Source organism: Stereum hirsutum (genome assembly GCF_000264905.1).
Source record: "Stereum hirsutum FP-91666 SS1 unplaced genomic scaffold STEHIscaffold_2, whole genome shotgun sequence".
In the NCBI taxonomy this organism is placed as follows: domain Eukaryota; kingdom Fungi; phylum Basidiomycota; class Agaricomycetes; order Russulales; family Stereaceae; genus Stereum; species Stereum hirsutum.
Genome location: NW_006763132.1, coordinates 2,464,643 through 2,490,763, shown reverse-complemented (window position 1 = coordinate 2,490,763; position 26,121 = coordinate 2,464,643). Strand labels below are relative to the sequence as shown.

Sequence of the window (26,121 nt, the reverse complement as noted above, 5' to 3'; positions counted from 1 at the left end):
GCTTGCAAGAGCTTACATTGGCAACCCCGTGTTGCATCCACGCAACCCAAATACGTCAATGCGGGATCTCGCGCTATCAGATAAGATTACAGCAACCTCCCCATATGTGTGCGATCCAAATTTCACCGGCGATCGACCTTCCTTCGCTGGCTCTTCTCTCAGACTATTGTCTCGAGCTCTAAGTCCTTCGCTGTTCACGTCGATTTATGTCTACCGAAGACCACATATTGACATGATTTTGGTCTTACCGCAAATCTCCTCTTCCTCGGCGAAGATGTTAGCCAAATGTTAGCCGCAGCCCTGCAGGTTACCACCGTCTTCGAATTCTGCAGGATCATCTTACTTCGCTTCTCCTTGGAACTAGTGGAACCTTCGGAACCCTTCAAGCTCGATTTGGCTGGATTGCCCCGGAACAGCCTAGAATATCAGTGCTACACTCGAGCACGTAAAAGATGTTACCGCAATTGGACATGCCAATGCACGATGCTTGCTGCACGCACCAAAACGAAAACATTGGAGAGGGTATACTCCGTCAAAATGTAACGATGAATGGCCTAGAATATGTCTATATGGACCGAATACTAATGAATCATACGGGGCGCGGAGAGAATTCAAAAAGGAATGGGCATGTCTAAATATGTGGCGTCCGAAAACGCATCGAGGGACTCAAGCATTACCGATCACGAGATACAATGACCCTTTCAATTCCTGCAATAAAGAAATAAGCATCAGGACGAGCGACGAGGGAAAAATTTCTGAGAGACATTGTACGCACATTTTTCTCCGCCCTCTTCTCCCTTCTCCTGTCCTCCTTCCTTGCCCGCCTGTCCCCTCTGACCGATCGTCCCTCCATCCGACGCTCCCCTCTCGCGTCCCTCTCATGTCTTGCATTCTCTATGCTGCGGTTCAACGTCATAGAGCCGCTGCTCTGCATCACTTCCGCAATGAGGCCCCTTATAATGCCACCCTTACGATTACGATCACCCATGGCCAGGAGACCGCCCAACCCACCGCCCATTCCCTTTGATCCCATTCCATCGCCCTGACGCGTGTAGCCCGCCTCATCACGTCCGACGTATCCTCCGTCCCGCTCATATCTCGCACGACGGTGATCATCTCCGCTATCACTCTCGCTCCCGGAGTCGGTTGATTCGCTTTCGTATCTCCTCCTAGAGACACCGCTGACACTCGGCCCTTGTTCAATCCAAATTCTCAACCCTCTTGCCCTGAAAAAAGCCTCGTCCCATGCCTCAACAAGTCCTCTCACGTCTTGTACCTTCTTCTTTCCCATTCCTCCTTTCATTACTTCCCCTACTAGAAACCCTGTAATTGGCGTCATGCCCATTACCGCGGGTAACACCCCGCTCACGATCTGATCCGTCGTGTTCAGCTTACCTATCAGGTGGCAGTCCTCCAAGAGGCGAGAAATATCGGCAGGCTGAACGTCATGTGCGAGGAGGAGATGCGGCGAGGGGAAGATGGGGAGGAATCCCGAGGTGAGGTCGGAAGGTTTGGCGGAGGGAATTTGGATCTGCGTAGGAAGGGCGGTGTACGGTATGCCGCGAGATGTGGGAGGGGGAGCGCGAGAAAAGGAGGGTGGAGGAGGGTTAAATGGGTCGCGTCTAGGCGGGGCCCTGCCGGTGTAGGTAAAGCCTGGGTAAGAAGTGGCGCTAGTGATGTTGACGGATGGCGAAATGCTTTCTGGGGGAAAGTAAGAGGCGGGTTGGCGTGGAAAGTTCGGGGTGGCGTAGCGACGAGAGGAGGATGGGCCCAGGTTAGGATGGCCGTAGGGATTTGGAAAGCCATAGGACTGGGATTGAGGGTGTTGGGGATATGCGGTAGTGTTAAACGAGGTACTTTCATCGTAGTAACGCCCGTTCATTCCGCGAGAGGTCCCTCGATAGGCACTGGCAGAAGTGGCAGAGGATGAAACCTCGTCGTAGGAGGGTAGTGAATCAGCGTAGTATTTAAGCTGACTTTTCTTGTTATTTGAGTATTCTTCTGGCTTGTCGTCATACATCATGTATATGAGAGAGACTGCGGTGAGAGTGGATATTTGTGAGGATGGATCGATGGAACGAATTCAAACCGCTCAAGACGAACGTCCTTTATACCCTTGTGTCTTGAATTATTCTCTTGTAGGACCTGTCCGCGGATCCATAACAGAGCCGAGCTCGAGATGGCCAATGACGGGGCGCCTATCTGCAGCACAGAAAGCTATGCAACTCCCGAGTTGGGGAGTTGGCCATGAACTAATCAGTGTGTACCGGCGCGGGCCATAGAGAGTGCACATCTTTGTTAGAAAAGTACGTGTGGGCCTCAAGACAGAAGGTTTAGGAAACATAGTGTTGGGAGTCGGGAGCACACGCCGGGCAGGCGCTCGCGACTAAGAGTTTCGATAGAAAGATATCATAACCAGCCAGAACCACTGTAGATACTGGATACGAGTTTTACGAGTCCAACAGAGAACGGCGCGAAGTCGTGGAAGAACCTGGAAGTGCGGAGAGGGAGAACAAGGCTGAGCAAGTCTCAAGCGAGAGTGGAAACAAGGAAACAATCGTCCACATCGACTCGTCGGCGAGCGCCGGCGCGCCACAAGGAGTGGGCAACGTTGGTGGCCCGCAGATTTTAGCAAGCCAGGCTCTTTCCACACATCAAAACGCACACATAAAGCTCGCGATACTCAAGCTACAAAGATCACTTGTATAGAAGTTTCGCGGGAGACAAAATACGGTGACGTTGTACAGTGAAAATCAATGCGTAAAGCAATAAGTAGATACAGAGGAATAAGTCAGATGAAGAGCACATTGTTTCTTTGTTCATTGTCCATTCGGTATTCAATTCGTGCCCCACAAGTCCAGTTTTTCCACAGTCAGTATTTCGGGCGCCACAACTCTTGCGGGACGTCGTCGAGGCCCTTAAACAACCTCATCCGCTACCTCCGGCCTGAATTGAATAAGGTTTGGGAAATCTTCGTACACGGACTGCACCCATCCGAACAAACGACAACATCAGTACCAGCAAAAGAAGAGAAACCACGAATACAACTCACGTCGCGATATAATCCCTGCATCTTCATCCTCAGCAAGCACTTGCCTTGCACGCTCTCGATCCTACCGCCCTCCCCTTCCATCCAAACTTTCCACAACCACGTATCTCTGCCAACATTCCTCTCAACCTCCCTTCTCACGATCTCCCAACCCCTCCCGTCATAATGCAAGCCTAACACCCTGATCAACCTCTGCAGTTGATTGTGGATCAGAGTGTGATAAAGCTTTTTGGCAGCCTCTTGGACAGTCGAGGTGACGATACAATGTTCGGGCAGGAACTCGAACGGGGGCGAGGAAGGTGAAGAAGAAGCAAGAGATGCGTTCAAGGTAGGAGGGTGGACACGAATGCCACCCAAATCGCGAATGACGAAGCCGAGAACTCGTGCGGAAGGGTTAGGACATTCTTCAGAAGGCGGCCTCACCGCGATACGGACCAGTGTGTTTTGTGGGTGAGCCTCGAACGCAAGTCCGTTGTGCAACATTGGTGGCAGCATAGCGGCCATAAGGAGACGGGTATAGCTGCGAATGTTCGATCAGTTGACGTGGTATACGCAGGAAGAAAGCGATGAATACATACTCCTCGAAGAATGTCACCCTCTTCAAATCAGTGTCCAGCCCGAAAAGATGCTCTACTACCGAGACACCGGGCTGAGCTCCTTCATGTCCATGCTCCACCAACGCCGCAGTCAAAATCACAGCTTCACCAGGCTTCGTCTCGTACGGCCTCCTGACCACTGCTGTCAGATGCTTGACCACGTCGTGAGGCATCTCCTGCCCCTCCTTCGTCCTCATGCATACTGCACTCGCGACCTCCTGCTCAACATACAGTATCTCTTTGTCGATCCCCAACATCGGGATGAGGTTCGAAAGTCGCGGTCCGATATTGGCCGTAAAATGTGAGATAGTACGCAGAGCGGAGGAGACGGTGATGCCGACAGAGAGTTTGAGGAGAATGGAAGGATAGTCTGGGAGGGCGACGGTGCGCAAGCTGGCCTGGCCGAGGGCGGGAGTACTGAAGTCGTCGTCCAGAATTTCAACACCTTCATCACCAAACTTTTCCAGAATATTGGGCAGCTGGAGACCGTAGATGGGCATCAATACCTTGCCTTCATCGTTGGCAGTGGAGACGATGTGTTGCTTGCCGCATTGTTCAGCGATACTGCTGACCAGTGCGGAGATCTCATCTTCGAAGGCACCGTAGATGTCGAGTTGTTGGCGGGGGATGAGAACAAAACGGACAACGGGACGGTACCAATCATGAGTCGTGGGAGAGGTGGGAGGGAGAGGAGGAATTGTACGACGAGCGCGATGGGACTATGATGGCGCAGCAACGTCAGTCAAGTGTAAATCATACTCCGAAGTCTTTAGCTGACATACAGGGTGGGTAGGATGTCCCTCGATGAGGCTCTGTTCCCATTCAATTGGAGGCGACAAGGCACTGGGAAGCCGCGGCAGACGGTCGTAGACAACCTCTAGAGGAAAGGTCAGTTGTAATTTTTTTGGTCGTCACCGTGTAGACGTGGCGGGTGGAATGATGACACCCACTTTGATAAGTCAAAGAGTTGTGGAACTCCTCGCCAAGCCCGGTCCGAAGACTTTCATCGATACCAACGATCTTCGCAAACTTGTTCCACAAGTGAACGGGGTCGAGTGTCTCCGTGAAGGACACGTGCGACGCCGCAAAGTGCCACGGAGCTTGCGCCATCGTGTGCACGATGGTGCTTTGCAGGTCATCCTATACCCCAGAAAAAGTTTAGACAAGCGTGCATTGATGAACGCAGAATATATTTACGGTGAACTGCCCGGGCAAGAACGAACAATCCCGAGGTTCGAGAACGCAGGGCAGCATGTCAAAAGGATCGAGGAGCCACACCGGTCTCCCCAAGGCCGTAGTCGCTTCGCGGGGTTTGAGCAGAGGCTGATGATGAAGAGGTACTATAGCATATACATCGATCGCGCGCAGTGGGCCTAACGTCCGATTCCCCGCAAGAATGACGCAGACGCCAGGAGCCATCGAAGAGTCGTCTAGAGGGACATAGACGGCAGGAAGGAGTCCCTCTGTGACGATGGAGGACAATAGACGCGACGTAACCGCAAAAGCTGCCTTTTCAGCTGAAGGGAGGCGACATACGACAGCAGGGGTCTTTGTATATGTCTGAGCATGCGGGGTAGTGGAGTGGCTCGAGTGACTGACAGCCGTGTACTTTGCATGCGATGGGCCCTTTGGAAAAGTTCGTAAGAGGCGATGGCTCGAGACAAGGACCGTCATAGCGAAATGATACGCGCTAGCGATGCCAGTGGCCACAGAGTATGCGCGGGAATCAGCCAGTGAAGCTAGGTTTGAGAAAGGATCAGGGATGAGTCGGGTCTGAGCAAGGGGGAAAGAGACGGAGGGTGATCATGGCAGGTCACTGTAGAAAATATAAGAGGGCCGGAATAACTAAAACTGGCGATGTGAACCATGGAATTGTTTATGTCGTAGGCTTTCGGACATTCCGAGACTGGGCCAAGTCTTCGAATCCTCGCCACACAGTCAAAGAACTTTTGACCGAGATCCGCGCCTGTTGTGGCATTAGCCGATCGTGTTTCATCACATCTCATGAGATTTATCATATCAGATAACTGCGCATTCGGGTTTCTCGAAATCTCATCTTATCCGATTGGGCCTGACCCAGTTTTACCCGCGAATATTAATGTTGGTTGCACACCGTCGCGACCAGTACACGGCCGTAACGCTTGCGCAAGATAAACGGCAGACAAGATATATGTAGGTGGTCCCACAACAAACGCTTAGAAATCATTACAGCCGAGTTATGGTGCGAGAAATGGATGGAAGATGGATGGAGGTAAGTTAGCTTCGAACTGACGGTAATCGCGCCTCGTACCCCGTCCTCCTCGGTAGGTCAGTGCGCATAAGGTGCTGCGGTGTAATGGACCAATACCTTTTGATGCAAGAAGTCCAGACACAGTTGTATACGAACGCAATGTCACGAATAAGCTTCTTTCATAGACCGCGAATTCAGATACGAATAAGTGATTACACAAAAGGCTGTCCATCAAGACTGTTCCTGCTCCGACCCTTTGTAATATAGCAAGTTGGGAAAGGGTTCGTGTAGATGCTGAACAAGTCATGGCGTGAGCGAATTGAGAAGAGAACGACGAAAGCGTGGTACACTCACATGCCTATACATGCCCACCATTCTCATCCTCATGAAACACTTCCCCGGCACCGCCCACCTCTCCTTCCCTTCGCCGCCAAACCAGGCCTCCCGGAGCCCCTCTGCCTTACCATTATATTTCTCCGCACTCAACGCTTCTCTCAGTCGTTCCCGCACTATTTCCCACCCCTTGCCATTGTAATGCAGACCAAGCACCCTCACCAGCTGCTGAAAATGATTATGCACGACGGTGTGATACATCCTCGTGTAAACATCGTCTAACGTATCGGCAAGGATTGAATGTCCGGGTGTGATGATCTCATCTATGGGAGTGTCTATTTTGAGATGCGTGGACGAGAGCAGCGTGGGTGGGTGGATTCTGAGACCACCGAAGTCGCGGATAATGAAGCCAAGGAGTTTAGGTTCGGGTCCGTCGAGAGATACACGCAAGACCGTATTTTGAGGATGGGCCTCGAATGCGACACCGTTGTGAAGCATCGGTGGAAGGAACGCGGCATAAAACAGCTGAACGAAGCTAGACAAGGATGAGGCAGAACGAATCAGTGAAAACCCGATAATGCGAAGAGTATGATCAACGATGAAAGGCCTACTCGTCCAGCCACCGTAGCCTCCTCTCCTCGGTGTCCAACCCGAATACTCGCACGATAGTCGGGACCCCGTTCTCGACATCCGCGTGTCCACTTTCAACCAAACTCGTGCACACAATATGTCTCTCCCTACCCACCGACTTCCCTTCATTAGTGCCCGTATCCTCGCTGAGATTCTCCCAACACTCTCTTACGATCGCAGCGCAGTGCTTCGCCACCTCACCGTCATCGTTCACATGCACCACGCTTGCCAACTCTTTGGCCACAGTGAGGATACTACGGTCGAACGTGAGGTGAGGGACGACAGCCGAAGAGAAGCGAGGGCCTAGGAACGCGGAGGCTGGCGATATAGTGCGGACGGCGGATGTGAGCTTGATGCCCACGCCGAGCTTGAGAGACGTCTCTTTGAGAGTTCCGGGCAAGATAACCGAGCTGAATTTGACACGTTATTGAGTACTGCGTCGCCTGTTAAGTGGATGAATAATCAAACCGACCGAATGCTTTGTTGTGCCCTGGCAGGAACACTGAACTCTTTCTCCAGTATCCTTGCCTCCGGAAATTTCTCCCGAATATGCCACACTTGCAATTCATGCACCGGTATCACGACCTCATCATCATGCGAGACGATTGGACCACCTGCTCGTTTCTCTGCCTCCTCCCGAATCGCCTTCGTCAGATCCGAGAATGGACCTGTGATCTTGAGGCTAGTTTTCGGAAGGATGACGAGGCGGATAGATGGGTTGTAAAGATCGTAAGAGCCTGGTGTAATAGGTGGGATGGGAGGAAGAAAGTGTCGAGTTTTGTGCATCTAGATACAATTGCTGAGGTGTGAACATCGGCGTCATGTAGATTATGGATTTATGATTACGCACGGGATGAGTAGGATGTCCCTCGACAATAGACTGTTCCCAGTCGATGCTCGGGTTGTCAAGCCCAGGTGCCTTGGGAGGGTGCGAATACGAGTACGTTTGCCATGCCACTGCGCTCTTCAGCTCCTCTGCGATATCTGCGGTAAGCTGTGGCTCGAGGCTGATACCTGTGGCAAACTGATACCACAGGGGGATTGGGTCTGTGGACGCGATGAGAACGGGGGTATAGCCAAGAGTAGACAACCACGCAGGGGATGAAATGCTGGTTATAAGGGCAGCGGTGAGGTGCGCATGCTGTGTGCAAGATTAAAGAAAGAGCATGGACTTGTTGGCAAGCATGAAGGATTGTGAAGAGAATGGTACTATGAACGCACCGAGTTCTCAGGAACAGCATGACCATTCGTCACTTCTGGCCGATGTACATGATATACAAGAGGCATCATGTCCATAGGATCTAATAGCCCAATTTCTCGCCCCCTAGCATCGGAAGCCACGCCATGCTTGAAGACCGGGATGTGGCGAAGTGGAATCACGGCCAACAGTTCGCACTCTGAAGTAGTACCATTGAATGCGATACATGCCCCAGTAGCATCAGAGGTCTCCTTTGGCGCTCCCAAAGGTATATATAGAGCTCGAACAAGTCCTTCCGTTATAAGACAAGAGAAAAGACGGGCGGTTGTGGCGAAAGAGGCACGCTGTGTGGCGGCGGCTAGGTCGGGTTCAATCATCGTGTCTAATGGAGTGGAAGCTCGCGGAGGACAGAACCCTGAGAGATGAGTAGGAAAGGGAGAGGAAGAGGTGAACTGATCATTGCTGGATCGGGGTAGATGGTGGAAGGCGAGAGGACACGGAAGATCGGCGGGACCCATCCAAATGGCAATCACGAAGAGATTAATTCCGCAGCGCGTGTGATCTAATCATATCAGATAAGTTTGAAAGTCTAAATGGCATCCGTTTACACGTTCCTCGACCATCTGGTACACAAATAAACACAAAAGTAGTAATTCAACAACCACCGTAAATGCAGTGGAGATGTTATCGAGATATCATATCATACAAACTATACGGTAGCTTAATTGACAGGATTCTATTTTCATGTGTACTGTGCATGGCACAGAGAGCACAAGACAAGCAGCAAGGATAAAATAAGCACGGACCATGGGTGTCCGAGCTCCGCGCGCTCCGTTTACTAAAGTGACTCTCTGGGATTAGCCAGCGATGTGCTAGCAGAAGGGGCGGAAGAAGACAAACGTTACATCTACGACAACATCATGCGGTGCAGAGCCAGGCCATGTGAGTACGATCTGAGCATGCTGAGCGAGCCTGTTATTCTATAAGTAACCTCCCAGGCAACACATAAGTAAGGTATCTAGCTATGTAGCCTGAGGGCAGGCTGCACTGCGCAGAGGCCGGTGGAAAGGATAGTGGTTAAAATGTACCACCATGCACCCCACTGTCAAGATGGTAGCGAGTGTGTGGGAAGGTGACTTGAAGCGGAAGCAGGAAAGAGACGTTGCGAAGATACAAATTACATGCCAGGTAAACGTGGGGACAACCAAGATCCAGAGGTGCGAAAACAATGACGATCAGTTACAATACAGCAGAACGAGACGGTGAAAGCGATGATAACTTAGAATGTGCCAGAGGTGATGGACGCAATAATTCGGAAAGAAGATATGGCGTGATAGATGAACTTCTTGAGAAGCGCTTATGCGTGAAAGTGAGAGTGTAGGGTGCGCTGAGAAGAAACAAAGGATTGTGGTCATTGTGATGCCAGCAATGGCTCGCAAGGAGAAGATGCCGATGATGTAAGGGTATCAGGGATAAAGACGGCCAGATCGGCTCAGATCAACGCGTCGATGCGTTGAACGATGTCTGCGATGTTATATGGCTTGATATAGACATCAGACATCCCGGCCGCTTTAGCGGCATCCACTTGACCCTGTCGAGCATTCCCCGTCCTATCGATGGAAAACGTCAGAACACATAAAAAGTATAATTAGGCGTGTGAGCAAGGGAAAGACTTACACTGCATAAACGGGCAGACATGAACTTCGGAGCTTCCCTTCGGCCTCCATCGCTCGTATCCTCGTGACAGCTTCGAGACCATCCATGATCGGCATCTCACAATCCATGAGGCATGCAGCGGGATATTGTTTCTCAAGGTTTTGTAAGTAATTCAGAGCTACCAGAGTCGTCATGTTAGCAGTGAGTAGCAGGAGATGTGACAAAGACAACAATACTGACCATCGAGACCATGGTTTGCACCGGCGGTCGTGAACCCGGCCTTTGAAAGCTGCTTGCACAAAAGTCGTTGATTGATGGCCTACATAACACCCGCGGATGAGCATCGAAAGACTCGAACGACTTGTGATGAGGGACGGAATCTCACATTATCCTCTACAACGAGGATCAACTTCGCAGATCTTGCTGAGTTATCGCTCCTTCGTGTGTCAGCCAAAGATGGAAGCAGAATAGTAGCCGGGGAAGGTGGAGCCGATAGAGAGGCTATACGAGGAGGTACTACACCGTCCGGCGGGGTGGTGACCGGCGTGCGCGTTGGTGTCGGAGACTGAGACGTTCGATCCAGGTATTGCTTGAACGTTTGTCTCATGCGACTTGGTGATCGTTCGCCCAAGCGTGTTTTGATGAAGAAATCAAATGCCGCCCCGCCCCGCATACTCGTCGAGACTTTGATATTGCCGCCTTGGAGCTCGGCCAGCCTGGAATGATAGGCAAGATGGTTATACAGGATAGTGATGTTGATGGTTCAACCAAATACTTACTTTTTACAGAGATAGAGGCCTAAACCTGTCCCACCCATGGAGCCTTGACGGCGCACACCACCAGGTCGGACGTCATTGAATCGTGTGAAGAGACGCGCATGATCTTCAGAGTTGATGCCAGGCCCTGAGTCCGATATGCTGCAAGCGAGCCATAGGCACGAGGGATCATCCTGCTCACAGCTTCCGAAGGGCTGGTGATCCGTCAGAGCAACAGCAACAGCGATGCTCCGCGAGCCGTCCCAGGATTCAAGTATCCGGCACGAGTTCGAGCTGAGATGAGGTAAGGATATTGAGCATTGACGAAGTTAGCACGAGGGAGCAGGACGCACATAAGGTTTACCAAGATTTGGCATAACCGTGTGGGGTCCGCGACGATGCAAGTGTCGTCGTCCACTCCGTCGCCAAGTTCGAGCTGCAACTCGATGCCCTGAGTATGCGCTTGCACCGCAAACATGGTCATTGTGCTTTGCAACTCGTCTACTAGATTGAAACAGAACGGAGATACCCCAAGAAGCCCATTGTCCATGCGAGAAACTGCCAAAATGTCACTAGATCAAATAGGCAGGGTAAGGATCTCTCCCAAAAGTCGTACACCGGATGCATTGACGTACCTGGCAATAATCGACTGATGTCGAGCGCAGAGGCTGATAGACGAGATAGCATCGCTAGCGTCGTCCAATTCTGTCTTCGCAAGTTCGCGCTAGTTGAAGACATATTAGGACCTCGAGCACAATTCACTCTCACTTCGACTCACCAGTTTTTGAAGGCTGGCATCCTGTTGCGAAGATGCGAGTGCCGTTGATTGAAATAGCTCTCCGAGAATTTCTTCGAAGCGTGCGACAGCGAAGGTCAACAAGTCTGCGCTCTGGATGATCGCGCTGATAGGATTTCGGAGCTCATGCGAGACTGATGAAGCATGCGCCGTCAATATGTTATGTAAGATATCGCGAGAGGCATAGAGAGTTTGCTGACCAATATCTACGAATGATTCCTGCAAGTATCGCTGCTTTTCGGCCGTTTCCGCTCTTGAGCGCTCTGCATCGAGCTGCTGCTGCACAAACAGACGTTGCTCCGTTTGATCTGTCAGGCTTCCCACTGTGACACAACAAAAGGAACGGCGCATGGACATGAGGTCAGTTAGTATAATGGTAGAAAGGAGGATGCTCACGCAGTGCGCCAGATGATAGAGGGAGGACGTCGGTGTAGGCGCATTTCCCTGACGTGAACCGACAATCGAAATGGCCGGGGGTGCCATTCTTGAGCATAACACGGAGCGTGTCGTGCGCGGTTACTTGATCTTCAGGTAGCATGCTGCATAGATATTTCAGAACACGCTATGAGGTACAGCGGCGAGAGCGAGACTTACGAATTGAAGCATTCTTCAATCTGCATTGGCAGTCTATTGGGCAAACCGGTGATAGTAAAGAACTGGTCATTCTACGAGAACCGTACGAAGTGAGCATAGTAAACGATGGAGACAGGCTATCAAGGAGTACTTACAGCATAAGTAATCAACCCTGGGTTGCTCTCATCCGTCTCGAATATGGCGACAGGCGACAACTCGCTGATCCTTCTATATCTCAGCTGGCTCAATTCAAGTTCCGCGGTCCGTTGTTGTACCCGAAGCTCAAGATCAGTAGTCTGGCGTGCTGATCTGAGCCGTTCTTGGACAATAGAGATGAGTGACTTTGACGAGAATGGCTGATGAGTCCGAAACGTAGGGCCATTAGATGAAGCATAAGTACTGCGGGCGTAACGAATTCTGTACCTTGACCAGGAAGTCCGTAGGTCCGGTTATGGACCCATCCGGAACGAGTTCCGATTCCTTTTCCAAGCTCGCGCTGAGCATAACGAACGGAATCGATTGAATAGTTGCGTCGGGATCATTGCGAATGGCCTGTAGTAGCTCGATCCCAGTCATTCGAGGCACTGACAACGTTAAACAAGAGGCATGTTCAGTTGGCTGGAACATCTGAATGCCTATGCATCCTGGCCGCAAGCGACTTACTCAATACATCCGAAACGACAATGTGTGGCTTGGACGAGTTCTTGATGAATTCGAGAGCAGATTGACCATCGCTGACCGCCACGATTTCTTCCGCGAGCGGCGCGATGATGTTCCTGATGTATAGTCTGGCATCCTAGAACAAGTCGAGTACGGAAAAATCAGATATGGAGCACAAGAGCGAGCGTAGATATCTTGAAGGACGAGGCGTACATGATTATCTTCGGCAAGCAGGATGACCGATCCAGGGAAGGGATACCCAACACTATCATTCGAAGACGGTTGATACGAAGGCATAGTGCTCATCGGTGAGCTGAGTGTGCTTATTGACAAGCCATCCAGCTCATCGTTGATCCAGTTCCCTGGTTCCTCGGCTGTTAAGATCCATCTTTGGTCAGCTCCAGATATTGATGCACAATGCGAGATCACTTACTAGAAATACCATCAGATGCCCCAGGATGCAACTCAGCGGGAAGTGGTGTATGACTGACCGCATCGGCCGGTAGATGTTGATGTCCAAGGGGGATGTATACCGTGAACATACTCCATCCGGACATCATTGGCGTCTGCAATGAGCTCTTGACCGCGACCCTGCCTGCGATTTACCACCGCCACGGAAGAAAATGTCGAAACCGACTTCAGGATGTTTCTTGGGAGCGAGCAGACCATGGTGGAAGGGAGACATACCTTGATGGAGTTTGACAAGCTCTGAGGTCAATGCAAGTCCAATGCCAGCACCTTCTCTTCTCGTTTCTGACTCAACGCGATGGAATCGCTGGAGGACTTGCTCGAGCTGCTCGGGCGGTATACCGCAACCACTGTCTTCCACCTTCAGCACAGCCTCAGAGGATGCGAAATGCATGGAGATCTTGATGAAGCTATAACAAAACAGTAAGCGGGTTAGTACGTCTGGATTGGGCGAGGCCTTGGCCTGTAGGTGAATGGATTGACTGGGGATTGTGCGTACCCTTTGCTCGTGTATTTGACGGCGTTGGAGAGGAGGTTAAATACGACCTGTTCAGATGATATAAGTCAGCAGAGGAACCACACAATCAGATATTTGATTATGTTCATACCTTCTCCCACATCTCGGCATCAACGTACACGGATTTATGAGCAAGTGCATCATCAATATCAACGATAAAATCTAGCCAACACGCATGTCCGGTTAGTCTACAATAATTCCGACGTGCCGATGTAGAAGGAACAACTCACCAATCCCGGAACGCTCGATTGAGCTCCTGAATAACGAGGCCAAATCCTTCGTATATTGCGTCAAACGGACAGGATGGAAGCTCATCTATACATCCAGCACGACCACATTCAGCATGTCAATAATGTTGATCAGAATCAATGAGCGCCCAGCTAGAGTTTGGGAGAGATCATGGTACGCACGTGCACTCTCCCTGCCTCAGCACTCGAAAAGAGCAGCAGAGAGTTGACGAGCCTCAACAATCTCCCACTAGCTCTCTCCACAAGCTTCCACCTCGCCCTCTCTGTCGCTGCTCTAGCCGGATCAACCCTCCCAACTGGGAGAGGCTCTGCCAAGGCGTCCTGTGCTGGTCCTCGGATGAGCGTCAACGGTGTACGAAGTTCCTGTTTGTGCAGAAGACATGATTGCGTTATATGACAGTCAGGGATGAATGATAGACAGAGACGAGGTAAGAGAAAAGCTTACATGAGAGACATTCTGAAAGAAAGTCGTCTTTGCACGATCGAGGGCTCGGAGCTCCTCGGCTCTTTGGATTTCTTGTTCGAAACTCTGCGTCGCGGCGAGGGAGGCGCTGAGGTTTTGCACCATGACGCCATGAAACCTTCTGAAATCCGAGTCGTACTGTTCAATTATCGAACAAAACACAGTTCCGATGTCAGATAACAAGTCTCACAGTGCGTTGCGGAAGGACATCGGGTATAATCGGGGTAGATATGAAAACGTACCGGTCTTCGGGTGTTTAGTCCCAACACCATAAAACCTGTCAAGCTGTCATCATGCGTCTTGAGAGGTACGACAGCAGCCCTCGTCGGCCTGTCCCCCCACCCACGATTCTCGTATTCAAACCCGTCCAGAATATCGGGCGCGAGCTCCGTCCAAACCGTCTTCGACGTTGTGCTCGCCTCATTGAACGGCCACGTATATGCTTGAGTCTCATTTTCTCCTGTAAGAACGACCTAAGCACATCGAGAGCCCGAGAAGTCGAGTCAATCGTCGATCACGACAATACCTCATGAGAACTGGTCCGAAGAAAGGGAGACTTACATGTGCAGGAGCAGCGCGGTGTCCTTCGGGCACTGCAACCCTCCCGACTAAAGCAAGCTTCATTCCAGGAGTCGCGGTCGATGGCTCCGAATAGCAGCTTTCAGTCGCACCACTCGCATTGTCTTCGTCCACGATGTAACAGAGCGCGAAAGGAAAGTCGGCGTCATTGGACTCGATGGATTCGCAAACTGCGAGCCAGAAGTCGAGGGTGGATGAGCAGGCGGCTGTGCGCTCGGCGAGGTGGCGGAGGGTGGCGAGACGTCGGTCGGCCTATGGAACCAAGTTAGATGGAGAGATCCAAAATGAGAAACAGAGCCAATGGGGCCAGGACATGATCGACTTACGAGAACCTTGTCAGTCGTATCCATACAAGTGTTGATGATGCCGCCTACACTCCCGTCCTCTATCATTACGGGTATGTAGCTCCACCTGTCATCAGAAATCGATCAGTCACCGGAGATCACATGGATACAATTTTACATACGAGAAGTACACCTCGACTAGGGGAAGCGTGCATGGTTCGACGCCATGCGTGGTAGATGTTGGAGAAGGCTTGAAGAAAAGAGGATCGTTGGTCTTGCTGACTGAAACACCTTGGTCCACGGTACTGCAGTATCCCTCGAATACATCCCAAATCTCGGCCCAGCCTACACGGGCGGGCTGACCCTATGAAACGCATGGAAGAAGACGTTATAACTAAAGCGGCAGAGCAGGGGAACGGACGAACGTACGAAGAGCCAGGGATGCTTGACATTTGGGCTCTCAATGTATTTGTCATCTGGGGTGTACGTGAGCCGGGATGATTGTTGGGTGGCGACGATGGAAAAGCTTACTATACATGATAAGCCGATCGGGTCTGAAGAGACAGTTAGCTAAAGCCACTATCTACAACGGCCAAAGTAAGACATACCCCCAAAACATACAGCTACACGAGCCATTGAGGCGTTACTATCTCTGGGCCACAATTTCACTTAGAACCACTCACGATTGAAATTGGGTAGAGAGTAGGATGGAGACGGCGGTGTGGAGAGACTGTGGCCAGCTTGAAATCGGCCCTAATGATGTCGATGCCCAATCAAATTCGATAAGCATGCGTCCAGTGACGGTGTTCAGTAGCGGGGAAAGAAAGTGAGACGGAGAGGTGGTTTCTTCGAGCTATAATAATTTGTGAGCGGCCTAGATACATGGGTAATGATGGGAAGAAATGAACGCACTGGAGGGGAGGGCAAATAATCAGGCTTGATATCTGTCCTCGAGACCATTGACGTTCCTATAGAGCCTTCACGAGAATCCTCTGAGACCGTGACTTCGGGAGTGACAGCACCCATGATTATTATCCAACGGCTTTCCACTAGCTGAACAGAAAGACGGAGTGATCCTCCTGCGGTAAGATGTAGCACAACTGCTTGTGAGGAGTTGGGAATTGTTGGTTCATTGGGGTGTGAGTGGAAGGCGAAGTCCGGAGTGGCGATGTTGCGGAGACATGTTGACCAAGTTTCTGCGCTGTCTGGAGATAGGATAGAACGTATGAAGCGCGGAGAACTTCGTGGAGTAGCATCGGTGTCTATGATGTTCGGTGGAGGAAAAAGGAGCTCATAGGCATTGTTGGACCATACTGGAAGGGATAGTTGTGGGTCGTGCTCAAGCTGAGCCTGCCAATGGGCCCGGGTAGGGAAGACAGCAGCGGGGAAGCCCGGCGGGAGGGAGGCCAACACGGTGAGAAGCGGCACATCGTCGAGTTGGGCGGCCATGGTGCTCCACATGGTGCGGGATGCTTCCTCCAGGCGTCGTCGCCGTCGTCGTTGTCGACGTCGGGCTCAACGACCAACAGTCTCAGACAGAAAAGCAAGAAAACGGGGCTTCCTGAAGCGGACGCCGTCGCCGATCTCTCGTGTCTGGCGTCATAGGCACGGTAAGTACGGCCGCCTGGCTGCCAAAACGTTGAGCCGACGGCTCCGGCGGGTTCCAGCCCTTCTTGGGTGTGACAGTCACACCTTGTGACACAATACCTCCTCAAGCTAACCACCATGACCGACGTGTGTGCTCACCTCTACATTTGTATTCGCCCCATGCTCATCTATTATTGCGTGTATATAGAAATTTGCGGAGAAAGATATCTTCGGTTCAGATTCCGAACTTTCTGACGCGCCTGAAGGTACGCCACACAAATCTTTCGACTCCCTGGTCATGTTACCAACGCTATCACATCCACGTAGAGGATTTCCCAAAGCCGCCCAAGCACATTGGTCCTATCCGTCCCGACGACGAGGAAACAACAGGAAGCGAGGGGTCAGCCGATAACTATGAAGACAGTGCACCCAAGAAGAAGAGGAAGGTTCGCCGGAGACATGGTGGGGATGAAGACGAGGAGGTCGCAGAGGTTGGGAGGCGGAGAACCACCCAGCGAAAGAGGAAGAGGAAGGTAGAACGAACCGAGCAGGACTTGAGTAATCTGCCCAAGCAGGAAGGTTCGTCGTTCTCCCTCGGGCGCTACTTGTATACGCTGAAGAAGGGTACGTGGGCTTCGTATAGCGGACAAGATCCGCCTGGACATGAAGATTGATGCCATATTGAAGCCAAAGAAGACTTCCCGTCCGAAGAAGAGGAAGAAGGACGAAGATGTCCTAGATAGGTTCGCGGACGAGGAAGTTTCGAGGCTGCGAGAAGCCATGCTCGCTGCAGCTGAGGACGACGAAAGGGCAAACAAAGAGAAACTCCCCGCCACCGCAAAACTTCGTATGCTCCCCGAAGTCATGAATGTTCTTCGCAAGTAGGTGTTTTTGTTCTTTCTTGGACATGCTTCTTTAATTCTGACCCATGTGCCACCTTCCTAATATCTAAAATAGGTCAGGACTCTCCCAATCCATCATCGACAACAACCTGTTCGAAGGCGTTCGCCGCTGGCTCGAGCCCCTCCCAGACCGCTCCCTCCCTGCTCTGAATATCCAAAAAGAATTCATGGAAACCATCCAACGCCTCGAGTATATCGATACCAACGTTCTCATTGCCTCCAAACTCGGTCGCATTGTTCTCTTCTATACAAAATGTAAACGCGTCACACCCGACGTCGCCCGCATCGCCAACACGCTCGTATCCACTTGGTCTCGACCAATCATCAAACGTTCCGCATCATACAGGGACAGGGAAATCCCTCTCGCGATCGATATGTTGGACGACAGCCAGGGTGGCGCTTCACAGGGTGGTACTCAGGCCCCGAGGCAGGAGAGGTTGGCGGCGATTTTGGCGAGGGCGAAGGAGAGCGAGAAGGGCAAGGTCAGGAAGAATGCGGTCATGATCCCTCAAAGAGAGTTGGGCAATTATTCCGTCGCGCCGAGGGCCAATGCGGGTATCATGAAGCCAACGTCAAGTGTGGACGTGGACGTGGAGAGGAGGAGGAAGAACGCGGATCGGATGAGGAGCTTCACGAGGAGGATCACTCAGAAGCCGTGATGTGGTGATGTGGGTTGATTATGCTGGTACTCAGGTTGTTGGTTCGTCTTCCTGTTTTTCGCTTCACAGTGTACATGTATGTCTGTGCGTTTTACTTTCGTCTCTCCATCAGTTTGATTCCTTGGAGTATCTCCATAAATATCACACTGTTTTCGGCCATATCATCCTCTGTAGGACTTTGAGGTGGCTCCACTTCGATGGCGGACAAACTTTCAAGCAGGGGACCACGAATTAATTAAACGCTGGTGCACTCTGCTAATATATCTATACGACCATCCTGTCATGGACACCTCTCGAAACGCTTCACGCTGCCTTCACCGTCGTCAGACCCTTCTCCCTTTTCAGGATATCATCCACCGCCTCGTCCAACATCACCTTCCAATCCTTGTAACTTCCGTTCTTGAAGCCGATCCACTTCTCTGTGCTCTCACCGCTAAACCTCGCCCACCCCTCTGGGTGTTCGTAATTCTCAGGAATCAAAAACAACCTCTCCTTCAGCTCAGGTCTCGTCTTCGTAAGATACTCAAGCGCATCTATCCAACGCATGTCTCCGCTCTTGAGTACCACTCGCTTGACCTCTCCAGGGCAGGACGTAGGACATTCGGAAGGAGGAGAAATAAGAAGGACGTGAGCACGGGCTGCGTCGGAGACGTGGATGTAGGTGGGTGAGATCAGGGCTTGAGCGGGTGGAAGCGGACTGCGAGGAGAGCCGGCCGGCGTTTGGAAGAGGGCGTATATCAAGATGTTGGTACTATCTGCTGGGGCATCGGAGACGTGACTGGGGGCGGTAGGCCCGTAGCAGTAGGTCGGATGCACTAGTGGACTAGAGTTTAGCTGACGTCGCTTGGGTTTAGATGATCGGCGACTTCACGTACCGGTCGAAACATCGATTGCCGGATGTTCCTTCGCGAATTTACGAACGGCCTGTTCAGAAACCGTCTTCGCTGCATAGTAAACCGAATATGGATGGGTGCCGGGCTCAACCGCGTCTTCGTACGTCTGCGGATTCCAGTCTACATCCAGTCGTCAAAGAAAGACAAAGGTCAGAGACGCTTCTACAGATCTCATTTGGATGCTGCCCATCGAAATACTCACCGTCAGCACCGTACACCTTGTCGGTGAAAGACTCGTTGATGTGGTGCAACGACGTGACACTCGATGTGACGATGACCTTCTTCACGGTCCCCGACTTTGCGGCGAAATCGAGAACTCTAGTGGTCCCGTTTATCGCACCCTAGGATGTGCAAGGAGGTCCTCAGCCAGCCGTGAATGCTACATTATGCGAACGTGAGCAGGGTAAGACATACCTTGAGTATAACCTCAGCAGGGCCAGCTGTGGGCATGGGCGACGCTACATGTACGAGTACCTCGATGCCTAACACGGTACCAACATTTGTCAGGTAACAGGCTATGCTCTGGTGAATGGCCGGTGTACAGACCTTCAAACGCGGCAGTCAAGTCGGAACTCGAGAAGTCATCGACGACGACGACATCGAAACGGTCGTCGGCGAAGCTGTAAGCAGCACGAAGACGGTCGGCCTTGCTCGATCTTGCCGTTCTGTGGTACGTCGTCTCTCGATTAGCATCATCTCTCATACGGCGGGGTCGTTGAAGGTGCCATGACAGGTAGTATTCAGCTCACCCTCGAACTTTGTATCCCAATTTGAGCAGCTGGTCCACAATGTGAGCGCCCAGAAAGCCAGAGGCTCCAGTGACCTACACCACGCCGCGTCGGTCAGCACCAAATTTCGGTCTGGAAAAGCACTCCAAGGCGAACTCACAAGTACGAAGGTCATGTTGATGTTGGCTTTGAACCAAAGAATGATGAAGTTTTATTAGAGACGAACGAGGAAGTGAAGAGGCGGCGGGAGAGCTCGAGTTCTTTCCTACCGTTGGTGCCTCTGAAATATTTTATGGCCAACTGCTTCGAGGCCGTGTACCTCAAGCGGGGTCATTAGTCCCGCCCATAGTGATGATTGGTATCCCAGTGGTCTTGTTCTAGTTGCTACGCTCACCAGCTCTCGCTGCGGGCTCTTGCACATGTCCGAGCACTCGGAGATAAGTACATGGGCGGGTGAGGTATGTACAAGGTACGAAGCAGGGCCTTCTTGGTGGGGTCGTCTCAGAAGTTCACGAAAAACAATACCCCAGAGCAGAAAGGTCGGTACTACTAGGTCTTGAACGGTACTGCCAGTGGTCACCGTTCGCCACCCCTCCCGCGCGCCCAATCGGGGTTGGCCGCTTGTGGCGCATGTGGGCCCCCAACAATCAAACTCCGCCGACAAGGCCAACTTCTCGCGTTACGCGGTCTTAGATTCATACTCGTCTCCCTTCCATACTCCGGAACCTGGTAAGGGCGCTCAGAATCGTGAAGATCGGAGCGTTTTGATTTCTGTCCACCTGATTGTGCCCTTGACGCTCGACGCTTGAAGCCTATCTTTGTCATTCGGTCACCTAGAGCGACCAAGTTACAGCCTCGAGCTCGTCCCTCAGGTCTTCCCGGCCCGCAATCCAAAGCCCAAACGAACAAAAACCCATTTACCGCATTTTTAGCAAGGCAGAGAACCTGGTAAGTACGGTCTTCAATTGGATATTACACGAAAACTTTTGGCGCTGAGTAGATCTCAGTTTTTGTTCTCCAGGACAGGGGTTGTTCATGTATCTTTCAAAGCATGAAGGAGATCTCAGACGGACAAGCTCATGCAGAGTTCGCTCACTCAAACTTCCATTCGATGTGGTTTTGGGCCTTGACCGTGCCTATGAGCGGGCCAGACTGCGCATGTGCTCTGGTTTGTCCGCGCAAAGTTTTATCAAATTTAAAGTGTTCGTGGCGAATTGAGCATTGCAAAGTTGGAGTCCGCGCATCATACGAAGGTAAGCACCGAGGAGTTCTTCCTTCAAGTCTCTTGTTTGATTCACTCCAATTCTGCAGTGTTGTTGCCCTCACCACGACTTTGTAGTAATTTATCTCGATGGCTTGCTAAGGAAACTCTGCGGAACCCCATCACCCTGTAGGCAAAGTAGCTCTGTCGGCCACTGCAGATCTCATCTGCAGCGAGCCACTCGCTTGGTGTCCACATCGTCCTTTAAGAACGCAATTGCTATTGCTGACCATTTACTTCCGGCTCCCTTCCCAAATCCTGTCGGATTTCTCCCCTCTCTTTCAGCCAAACGGTTCGAAAATCAGGACTTCCGCCACTCACCGTTGCCACTGTTTTTGCTCCAGTCATGTCTGCCGCCGAGGTTGCAGCAGCAGCAGCATTTGAGCGCATTGTGAACATCACACAGGTAGGTTCTTCTTCATCTGTCGGCCCCTTGCTTGGGTGTACTGGCTTATGAACGCGGACACGCTTGGTGCACCATAGATATACATTGCGTGTAGGTCTATATCGAGGTCATAGAGGTAATACGGTGCTCATCCTCCCGTTGTTTCTTTCAAAGCAACGTCATCTATATGGTATTGGGACTGGATTGTATGTTTACCAGCGGAGGTGAGCGTTTTCTCGGTTGGAGCCCTTACAATCAATTCATAAAGCCTAATCTTGCATCCGTCGATCAGTGGAAGTATATCTGGAAGTCCGACTGGTCGGCTATCAAGATTCTGTACTTGTTCGTGCGTTACTATACGCTCGTAGATATGATAAGTCAGTGGTGTTCTTCTCAGCTCGTACGCACATACACCTTACTGATGATTTCTGTGACTGTGACCAGTGGCCGACATATGTAAGATAGCGATTCTGCCTCCGAGATGTTTTCATAACTTACTGCGTCCTCTCCAACAGGGTTCCTTGGTGAATGGACAGAAGAGTAAGTCGTCATCGCCTATTTTCAATCCATATCCTCTCCCTCTCGTCTAGTATTAATCCTTTTTTTGCCAGAGCATGTGCAAAAAACCTCAAAGTCTTACCATATTTCACCGTCCTTGTCGATGTATCTGTCGAATTGGGTATGCAAAATCCACATTTTCAATCTCTTCTCACCGTTATCGTATCATTTGCGATATATATCGCTGACTTCTCAATTGACCATGGTCTCGTTGTGTGACCTCTTATGATCTTCTTCAGTACTGGCTCTACGTGTATATGCGCTGTTTGGCCGTAGTAGGATTGTATTGATCTTCCTATCGATCATGATGACTGGCTTCACAGGCGTGATGCTCGCTACTTGTGCCCTCGGAGCGACTTGTAAGTTCATGCTCTACAAATTTACTCCGACAACTGACATATTTTGTTGGCAGATGCAAAACTGCCATCCTGGCCAGGCCCTTGTCTTAGTGAGTCTGTTTTTTATCTCCGACTTACATTCGGCCTCACAGGTGCCATCAGTTGCTTCACAGCCGTCCATTGCCGGTCCCAATTTCATTATCGCTTTCTATGCGTCACCTATGTATGATTGTCTCTCAAATCCTTTGTATGATCACCTTAAAGCTGATAACTCTATCACTTTAGGGCCGTCGATTTGGTCTTGACAGCGATGACTATCTGGCGAAGTGTCCGCCACAAAGCTATGGGCTCGTCATCGACTCGGTCGTTGATGAATGTCTTCATCAAAGAGGGTATTTTCTACTTCGTCGCTATCTCCTCGCTCAACCTCATCAATGTGATTTTCTTCTTGTACGTCCCACCTCATTCTGTATCAGCGCGTCTCGTCGTCGATGTATCACTCCAATGAACGGATTATTCTATCACAAAGGCAAAAGAACACGCTTATCCAGTCCATAAACGCGGCTATGAGCATTCAGCTGTCCGTTGTTTTATCTTGCCGTCTGTATGTATTATTTTCCCACTCACACCCGTTCCCTACTTCGTTGCATTATTCACTCACTGATGAGCTATTGCTGAGTAGCGTTCTCAACCTTCGTGCGACACGCAACCGTACCAGTGCACCGCGTATCAACAAATTCAGCAATACCCTTGGCCGCTGGGTCGCCGACTTCGCTGCGGAGGATTCGACTGATCCGAACGCTTCGATTGCTCTCAGCCCGAGGCCACCACACGATCGGTCGACGGCATCGATTCCTCAGAAGGACGATCAGCCCACGGTCGGCAATGGTGCGTCTGATATCCCGAGCTTTCTTTTTCTTCCATCATCTTTCGTACTCTCGGCGCTCGAACTCTTGGACCTCATGGGATTCCTTTTTTTGGACGGTAGGTATTATGGTACGATGGGAGCAAGAAGTAAACTACGGAGATAATTGGGGAGATAGGAAGAGGGTCGATGACCCAGAGCTCGGCAGGGACTCTGTCGTTGTACAAGAATGATTGCGTTCATGACTACTGATGTCTTGTTTTCTTCTTCTTCTTACATCCATCTTCCTCTTACCGCTTGGCGGTTCAGGACTCCTCATTCGTTCCATCCCGGTCTTGCATGCACCGTACAAATATCCTGTGGTGGCTAGTAACTTTCGCTTTGCAACCCCCCTGTTCACGACATCATGAAATATCAGTCTCTGTTACCTTCCTGCACGGCAGTGCGATTTATTGGCCGCACTTCTCGGACTAAACACGGGCGCGACTGCATCAATGGCCTTCGAAACAAACACCGATCCCGAAATCCAACGGCCAACTTAGAGTCAATCGTCAGCTGTGGAAAGAAGAAATAATACACGTCTCGGAAGCTTTCGGAGACAAAGCCTGTTCATAAACTCGAGGATACAGACCGGAATCTGCTAGATATACGGAAAACTACAAGTTGACTAAGCATGACTTCGGCCTTCTACAGGCACAATAAACACTACAACTTCCTGCTAGTTCATACACACACTGACCCGTTAAGAGTGACACCACTCTACATATGGACAAGAGATCAAACGGAAATCGGAGTACGCGCAGGCGATGCGCCCAAAACTGGCGGGGCCTTGTCTGTAACACCAAGCCGATAAATTCAGTTGAATGACACTCAGATAATATTATAGTAGTGTAATGGAACTTACATTCAAGGTTGATCTCATGATTCTTGTACTTGAACGGGGCAACAGGGTGATCAACGTGCTCAAAAACGACCTTGTTATGAGTGTGCTTCACGCGCGCCCTGCCCCACTCTATAGGCATTCGTCAGTAATGCGGCTTACCAAAAAGAACGAATATGACAAACCAAGACCCTTCGGAGGGTTAGAATCTTCCTTAGCGGGATCGTATAACCCGAGCCTTTGGAGAAGGGGCGACGGGGCCACTTTGACGTCAAATTCGTTTGCAAGGCGAGAGAAGTATAGCAAGCCAAGACGTTTGACGTATGCCTGGTCCTCTGTAGCACATTTGCGATAGGCATCAGTATTTAGGGGGAGTGATGATTTAAACGGACGACGCACCAGGGGGCCGAACCACACGGTGAACTGTGCTCTTAATATACCCGCCGCTTAGGAAGGTGAGGACTTCGGCCGTCTGATAGAACTTTGAGCATACTCAAAGGGGATGTTGTGGACAATGGTGCACATACATTCACTACAACATGCCCAGGGATGTACTGCACGTATTTATACTCCCCAGAGGTCGTCCGTACTTGCAGTCTACGAGAAGCGTGACCATCAACATAAGTCGAAATGGAGAGACGACCGATACCTACCCATTAACAATTTGGGGGAACAAGATGGTAAGAAGTCCTATCGAGAGGATTAGCTTCCGAGAAACGTTTACGAGAACGTGATGGTATACCGAAATCAGTATGAGCCTTCGTGTACTGGTTGTCGATCTTGGCATCTACCTCACGCTCGTTCGGAGTGTACCGCATCTACGATGGCGTTGTGAGCTCATGGTACAGCCAAAAATACAGCCGCGTACGTACATAACGCAGGTGATCTTCTGCCGGCTTATCGAACGCATGGGCCTAACAGAACACCGTAACATTGTGAAGATGACCTGAAGCAAGGAGATCTAGAAGTCGACTGACGGCAGAGAAGTAATCCTCAGGCAGTTCAAGAAGCAACGCGAAGAGCTTCAACAGGGGCTCAAGGATTCGCTGATGAAGCTTGACCTGGAAGGCCTTGGTCTCGGAGCGTAGTTCCTGATAGACAATAGATGAAGATTGAAATCAGATATTGAGACACACACTACTCACCTCCAGGAAGTCGTACCGAAGCCTCTCGTGGGCGAGAGAGGGAGTGTCCTTGGGCAGATTGAGCATCTCGATGTTCGACTTGACCCCTGAATCTCCCAAGATTTGATACGGCTCGCGATACCCAAAATAGCTTCGAGTCGACGTCAGTGGCAAGGTGGGGTATAATATGGAAAAAGACGCACTTTCCAACAGAGAAGTCGCAGGGATGCTGCCGCTTCACCTCGAGAGGGAGATTGAAAAACGCATCCCCTATCAAGAAACAATGTTTTAGTAGGCGACAATAATCCCGACAGTATGGGCTACTACCGATGGACAACTGTCTCAACACCTCCTCATCCTCTATGCCGTGGCCCACGACGAACAAGAAACCAACGTCCTCAATGGCGACCCGCAAGTCGTTGACAAGTTCTTCTTTGCCATTTGGACGGTCCCATTTGCTGAGATCAACTACAGAAAGCGGGGCATAATCCAGCTCCTCCTTCGTTGGCGGTGGACGAGAGTAAGGAGGAATGTCGAAAGTGATCGTCATGATGTGCTCGAGAGGGTTAAATCACTGCCACCATAGAATCACAACATTCCAGAGACTTTTAAACTGGCCGTACCAGAAGCTTATCGACATCCCTTGCACGAGAGCCTGACAACTTCTTGTCCTAATAATGGAGTAGTTGTGCAAAGTCCGAAGAGAGATGACGACAACTCAGGATCAACGCAAGACGGAAGGACCAGCTAGAAGATGTACCGATGGGAGCCCATGGGGGTGCACTAGATGCATGCGGAAGGCATCCGCAAGGACAGTTATCCAGTACAAGAATCCAGTCTCATTCGGGGCGCTTTGGTCATCTGGTGGTCTCAATAGGACGAAGGAAGAGAATAAACGAGAATTTT

At 50.9% G+C, this 26,121-nt stretch overlaps 8 protein-coding genes across 8 annotated transcripts; 2 read left to right on the top strand and 6 right to left on the bottom strand.

Moving 5' to 3' along the window:
- Positions 1-1,395: 1,395 nt before the first annotated feature.
- STEHIDRAFT_137076 (uncharacterized protein) lies at positions 1,396-2,495 on the bottom strand (the record flags this gene model as incomplete). Its single annotated transcript, XM_007300022.1, has 2 exons — positions 2,104-2,495; positions 1,396-2,037 (listed from the first exon to the last, which is right to left on the bottom strand). A coding segment is annotated over exon 2 (627 nt), but the record flags the coding sequence as incomplete, so codon positions are not given.
- A 221-nt stretch (positions 2,496-2,716) lies between these two features.
- On the bottom strand, positions 2,717-5,421 carry STEHIDRAFT_91418 (uncharacterized protein). Its single transcript, XM_007300021.1, has 6 exons — positions 4,843-5,421; positions 4,596-4,785; positions 4,428-4,522; positions 3,628-4,364; positions 3,053-3,569; positions 2,717-2,984 (listed from the first exon to the last, which is right to left on the bottom strand). Exons 1-6 carry the CDS (start codon positions 5,317-5,319, stop codon positions 2,919-2,921), a joined length of 2,082 nt encoding a protein of 693 aa, XP_007300083.1. The 5' UTR covers positions 5,320-5,421; the 3' UTR covers positions 2,717-2,918.
- A 641-nt stretch (positions 5,422-6,062) lies between these two features.
- On the bottom strand, positions 6,063-8,482 carry STEHIDRAFT_91415 (uncharacterized protein). The gene is made up of 6 exons (XM_007300020.1): positions 8,060-8,482; positions 7,689-7,979; positions 7,311-7,624; positions 6,820-7,248; positions 6,230-6,743; positions 6,063-6,169 (listed from the first exon to the last, which is right to left on the bottom strand). Exons 1-6 carry the CDS (start codon positions 8,411-8,413, stop codon positions 6,107-6,109), a joined length of 1,965 nt encoding a protein of 654 aa, XP_007300082.1. The 5' UTR covers positions 8,414-8,482; the 3' UTR covers positions 6,063-6,106.
- Positions 8,483-9,528: 1,046 nt separating this feature from the next.
- Positions 9,529-15,995, bottom strand: STEHIDRAFT_107911 (uncharacterized protein; the record flags this gene model as incomplete). Its single annotated transcript, XM_007300019.1, has 31 exons — positions 9,529-9,646; positions 9,714-9,870; positions 9,933-10,011; positions 10,078-10,408; positions 10,472-10,741; positions 10,801-11,019; positions 11,083-11,171; positions 11,226-11,377; positions 11,444-11,566; positions 11,640-11,782; positions 11,838-11,908; positions 11,972-12,172; positions 12,240-12,400; positions 12,480-12,612; positions 12,690-12,850; positions 12,910-13,071; positions 13,164-13,354; positions 13,444-13,490; positions 13,553-13,623; positions 13,692-13,776; positions 13,872-14,072; positions 14,155-14,310; positions 14,415-14,645; positions 14,734-15,003; positions 15,078-15,162; positions 15,218-15,399; positions 15,465-15,511; positions 15,567-15,618; positions 15,657-15,687; positions 15,719-15,888; positions 15,948-15,995. The coding sequence occupies 31 exons, from the start codon at positions 15,993-15,995 to the stop codon at positions 9,529-9,531; spliced, it is 4,437 nt and encodes a 1,478-aa protein (XP_007300081.1).
- Positions 15,996-16,750: 755 nt separating this feature from the next.
- Positions 16,751-18,340, top strand: STEHIDRAFT_91411 (uncharacterized protein). The gene is made up of 5 exons (XM_007300018.1): positions 16,751-16,769; positions 16,831-16,888; positions 16,950-17,201; positions 17,266-17,503; positions 17,580-18,340. The coding sequence occupies exons 1-5, from the start codon at positions 16,761-16,763 to the stop codon at positions 18,181-18,183; spliced, it is 1,161 nt and encodes a 386-aa protein (XP_007300080.1). The 5' UTR covers positions 16,751-16,760; the 3' UTR covers positions 18,184-18,340.
- Positions 18,341-18,356: 16 nt separating this feature from the next.
- Positions 18,357-20,047, bottom strand: STEHIDRAFT_144661 (NAD-P-binding protein). The gene is made up of 7 exons (XM_007300017.1): positions 19,965-20,047; positions 19,826-19,899; positions 19,623-19,741; positions 19,491-19,558; positions 19,279-19,417; positions 19,059-19,196; positions 18,357-18,998 (listed from the first exon to the last, which is right to left on the bottom strand). Exons 1-7 carry the CDS (start codon positions 19,977-19,979, stop codon positions 18,487-18,489), a joined length of 1,065 nt encoding a protein of 354 aa, XP_007300079.1. The 5' UTR covers positions 19,980-20,047; the 3' UTR covers positions 18,357-18,486.
- Positions 20,048-21,325: 1,278 nt separating this feature from the next.
- On the top strand, positions 21,326-23,588 carry STEHIDRAFT_118416 (uncharacterized protein). The gene is made up of 14 exons (XM_007300016.1): positions 21,326-21,471; positions 21,549-21,561; positions 21,625-21,674; positions 21,743-21,827; positions 21,895-21,906; positions 21,966-21,990; positions 22,062-22,129; positions 22,248-22,367; positions 22,421-22,456; positions 22,509-22,569; positions 22,632-22,796; positions 22,876-22,950; positions 23,029-23,234; positions 23,335-23,588. The coding sequence occupies exons 1-14, from the start codon at positions 21,412-21,414 to the stop codon at positions 23,442-23,444; spliced, it is 1,086 nt and encodes a 361-aa protein (XP_007300078.1). The 5' UTR covers positions 21,326-21,411; the 3' UTR covers positions 23,445-23,588.
- A 187-nt stretch (positions 23,589-23,775) lies between these two features.
- On the bottom strand, positions 23,776-26,022 carry STEHIDRAFT_91409 (Clavaminate synthase-like protein). The gene is made up of 12 exons (XM_007300015.1): positions 25,543-26,022; positions 25,419-25,485; positions 25,237-25,366; positions 25,069-25,182; positions 24,964-25,005; positions 24,834-24,909; positions 24,745-24,781; positions 24,619-24,688; positions 24,491-24,563; positions 24,277-24,426; positions 24,116-24,223; positions 23,776-24,044 (listed from the first exon to the last, which is right to left on the bottom strand). Exons 1-12 carry the CDS (start codon positions 25,763-25,765, stop codon positions 23,989-23,991), a joined length of 1,146 nt encoding a protein of 381 aa, XP_007300077.1. The 5' UTR covers positions 25,766-26,022; the 3' UTR covers positions 23,776-23,988.
- Positions 26,023-26,121: the final 99 nt, after the last annotated feature.

Excerpts from the sequence above, each read along its gene's own strand:
- STEHIDRAFT_91415 (XM_007300020.1), bottom strand. The coding sequence starts at position 8,413 with ATGATTGAACCCGACCTAGCCGCCGCCACACAGCGTGCCTCTTTCGCC. Across the intron at positions 7,625-7,688 it reads AGGGACATCCTACTCATCCC|ATGCACAAAACTCGACACTT; the intron begins GTGCGTAATCAT and ends AATTGTATCTAG. Across the intron at positions 6,744-6,819 it reads AGGCTACGGTGGCTGGACGA|CTTCGTTCAGCTGTTTTATG; the intron begins GTAGGCCTTTCA and ends ATCCTTGTCTAG.
- STEHIDRAFT_91418 (XM_007300021.1), bottom strand. The coding sequence starts at position 5,319 with ATGACGGTCCTTGTCTCGAGCCATCGCCTCTTACGAACTTTTCCAAAG. Across the intron at positions 4,786-4,842 it reads TCTTGCCCGGGCAGTTCACC|GATGACCTGCAAAGCACCAT; the intron begins GTAAATATATTC and ends TCTGGGGTATAG. Across the intron at positions 3,570-3,627 it reads AGGGTGACATTCTTCGAGGA|CTATACCCGTCTCCTTATGG; the intron begins GTATGTATTCAT and ends GAACATTCGCAG.
- STEHIDRAFT_91409 (XM_007300015.1), bottom strand. The coding sequence starts at position 25,765 with ATGACGATCACTTTCGACATTCCTCCTTACTCTCGTCCACCGCCAACG. Across the intron at positions 24,224-24,276 it reads TAACCCTCCGAAGGGTCTTG|AGTGGGGCAGGGCGCGCGTG; the intron begins GTTTGTCATATT and ends GAATGCCTATAG. Across the intron at positions 24,045-24,115 it reads TCATGAGATCAACCTTGAAT|ACAAGGCCCCGCCAGTTTTG; the intron begins GTAAGTTCCATT and ends TTGGTGTTACAG.
- STEHIDRAFT_91411 (XM_007300018.1), top strand. Across the intron at positions 17,202-17,265 it reads TAATCTGCCCAAGCAGGAAG|CGGACAAGATCCGCCTGGAC; the intron begins GTTCGTCGTTCT and ends GGCTTCGTATAG. Across the intron at positions 17,504-17,579 it reads GTCATGAATGTTCTTCGCAA|GTCAGGACTCTCCCAATCCA; the intron begins GTAGGTGTTTTT and ends TATCTAAAATAG.
- STEHIDRAFT_118416 (XM_007300016.1), top strand. The coding sequence starts at position 21,412 with ATGTCTGCCGCCGAGGTTGCAGCAGCAGCAGCATTTGAGCGCATTGTG. Across the intron at positions 21,991-22,061 it reads CTTGGTGAATGGACAGAAGA|AGCATGTGCAAAAAACCTCA; the intron begins GTAAGTCGTCAT and ends TTTTTTTGCCAG. Across the intron at positions 22,570-22,631 it reads GCTTTCTATGCGTCACCTAT|GGCCGTCGATTTGGTCTTGA; the intron begins GTATGATTGTCT and ends CTATCACTTTAG.
- STEHIDRAFT_144661 (XM_007300017.1), bottom strand. Across the intron at positions 19,559-19,622 it reads CTTGACTGCCGCGTTTGAAG|GCATCGAGGTACTCGTACAT; the intron begins GTCTGTACACCG and ends GTACCGTGTTAG. Across the intron at positions 18,999-19,058 it reads GGCAATCGATGTTTCGACCG|TGCATCCGACCTACTGCTAC; the intron begins GTACGTGAAGTC and ends CTAGTCCACTAG.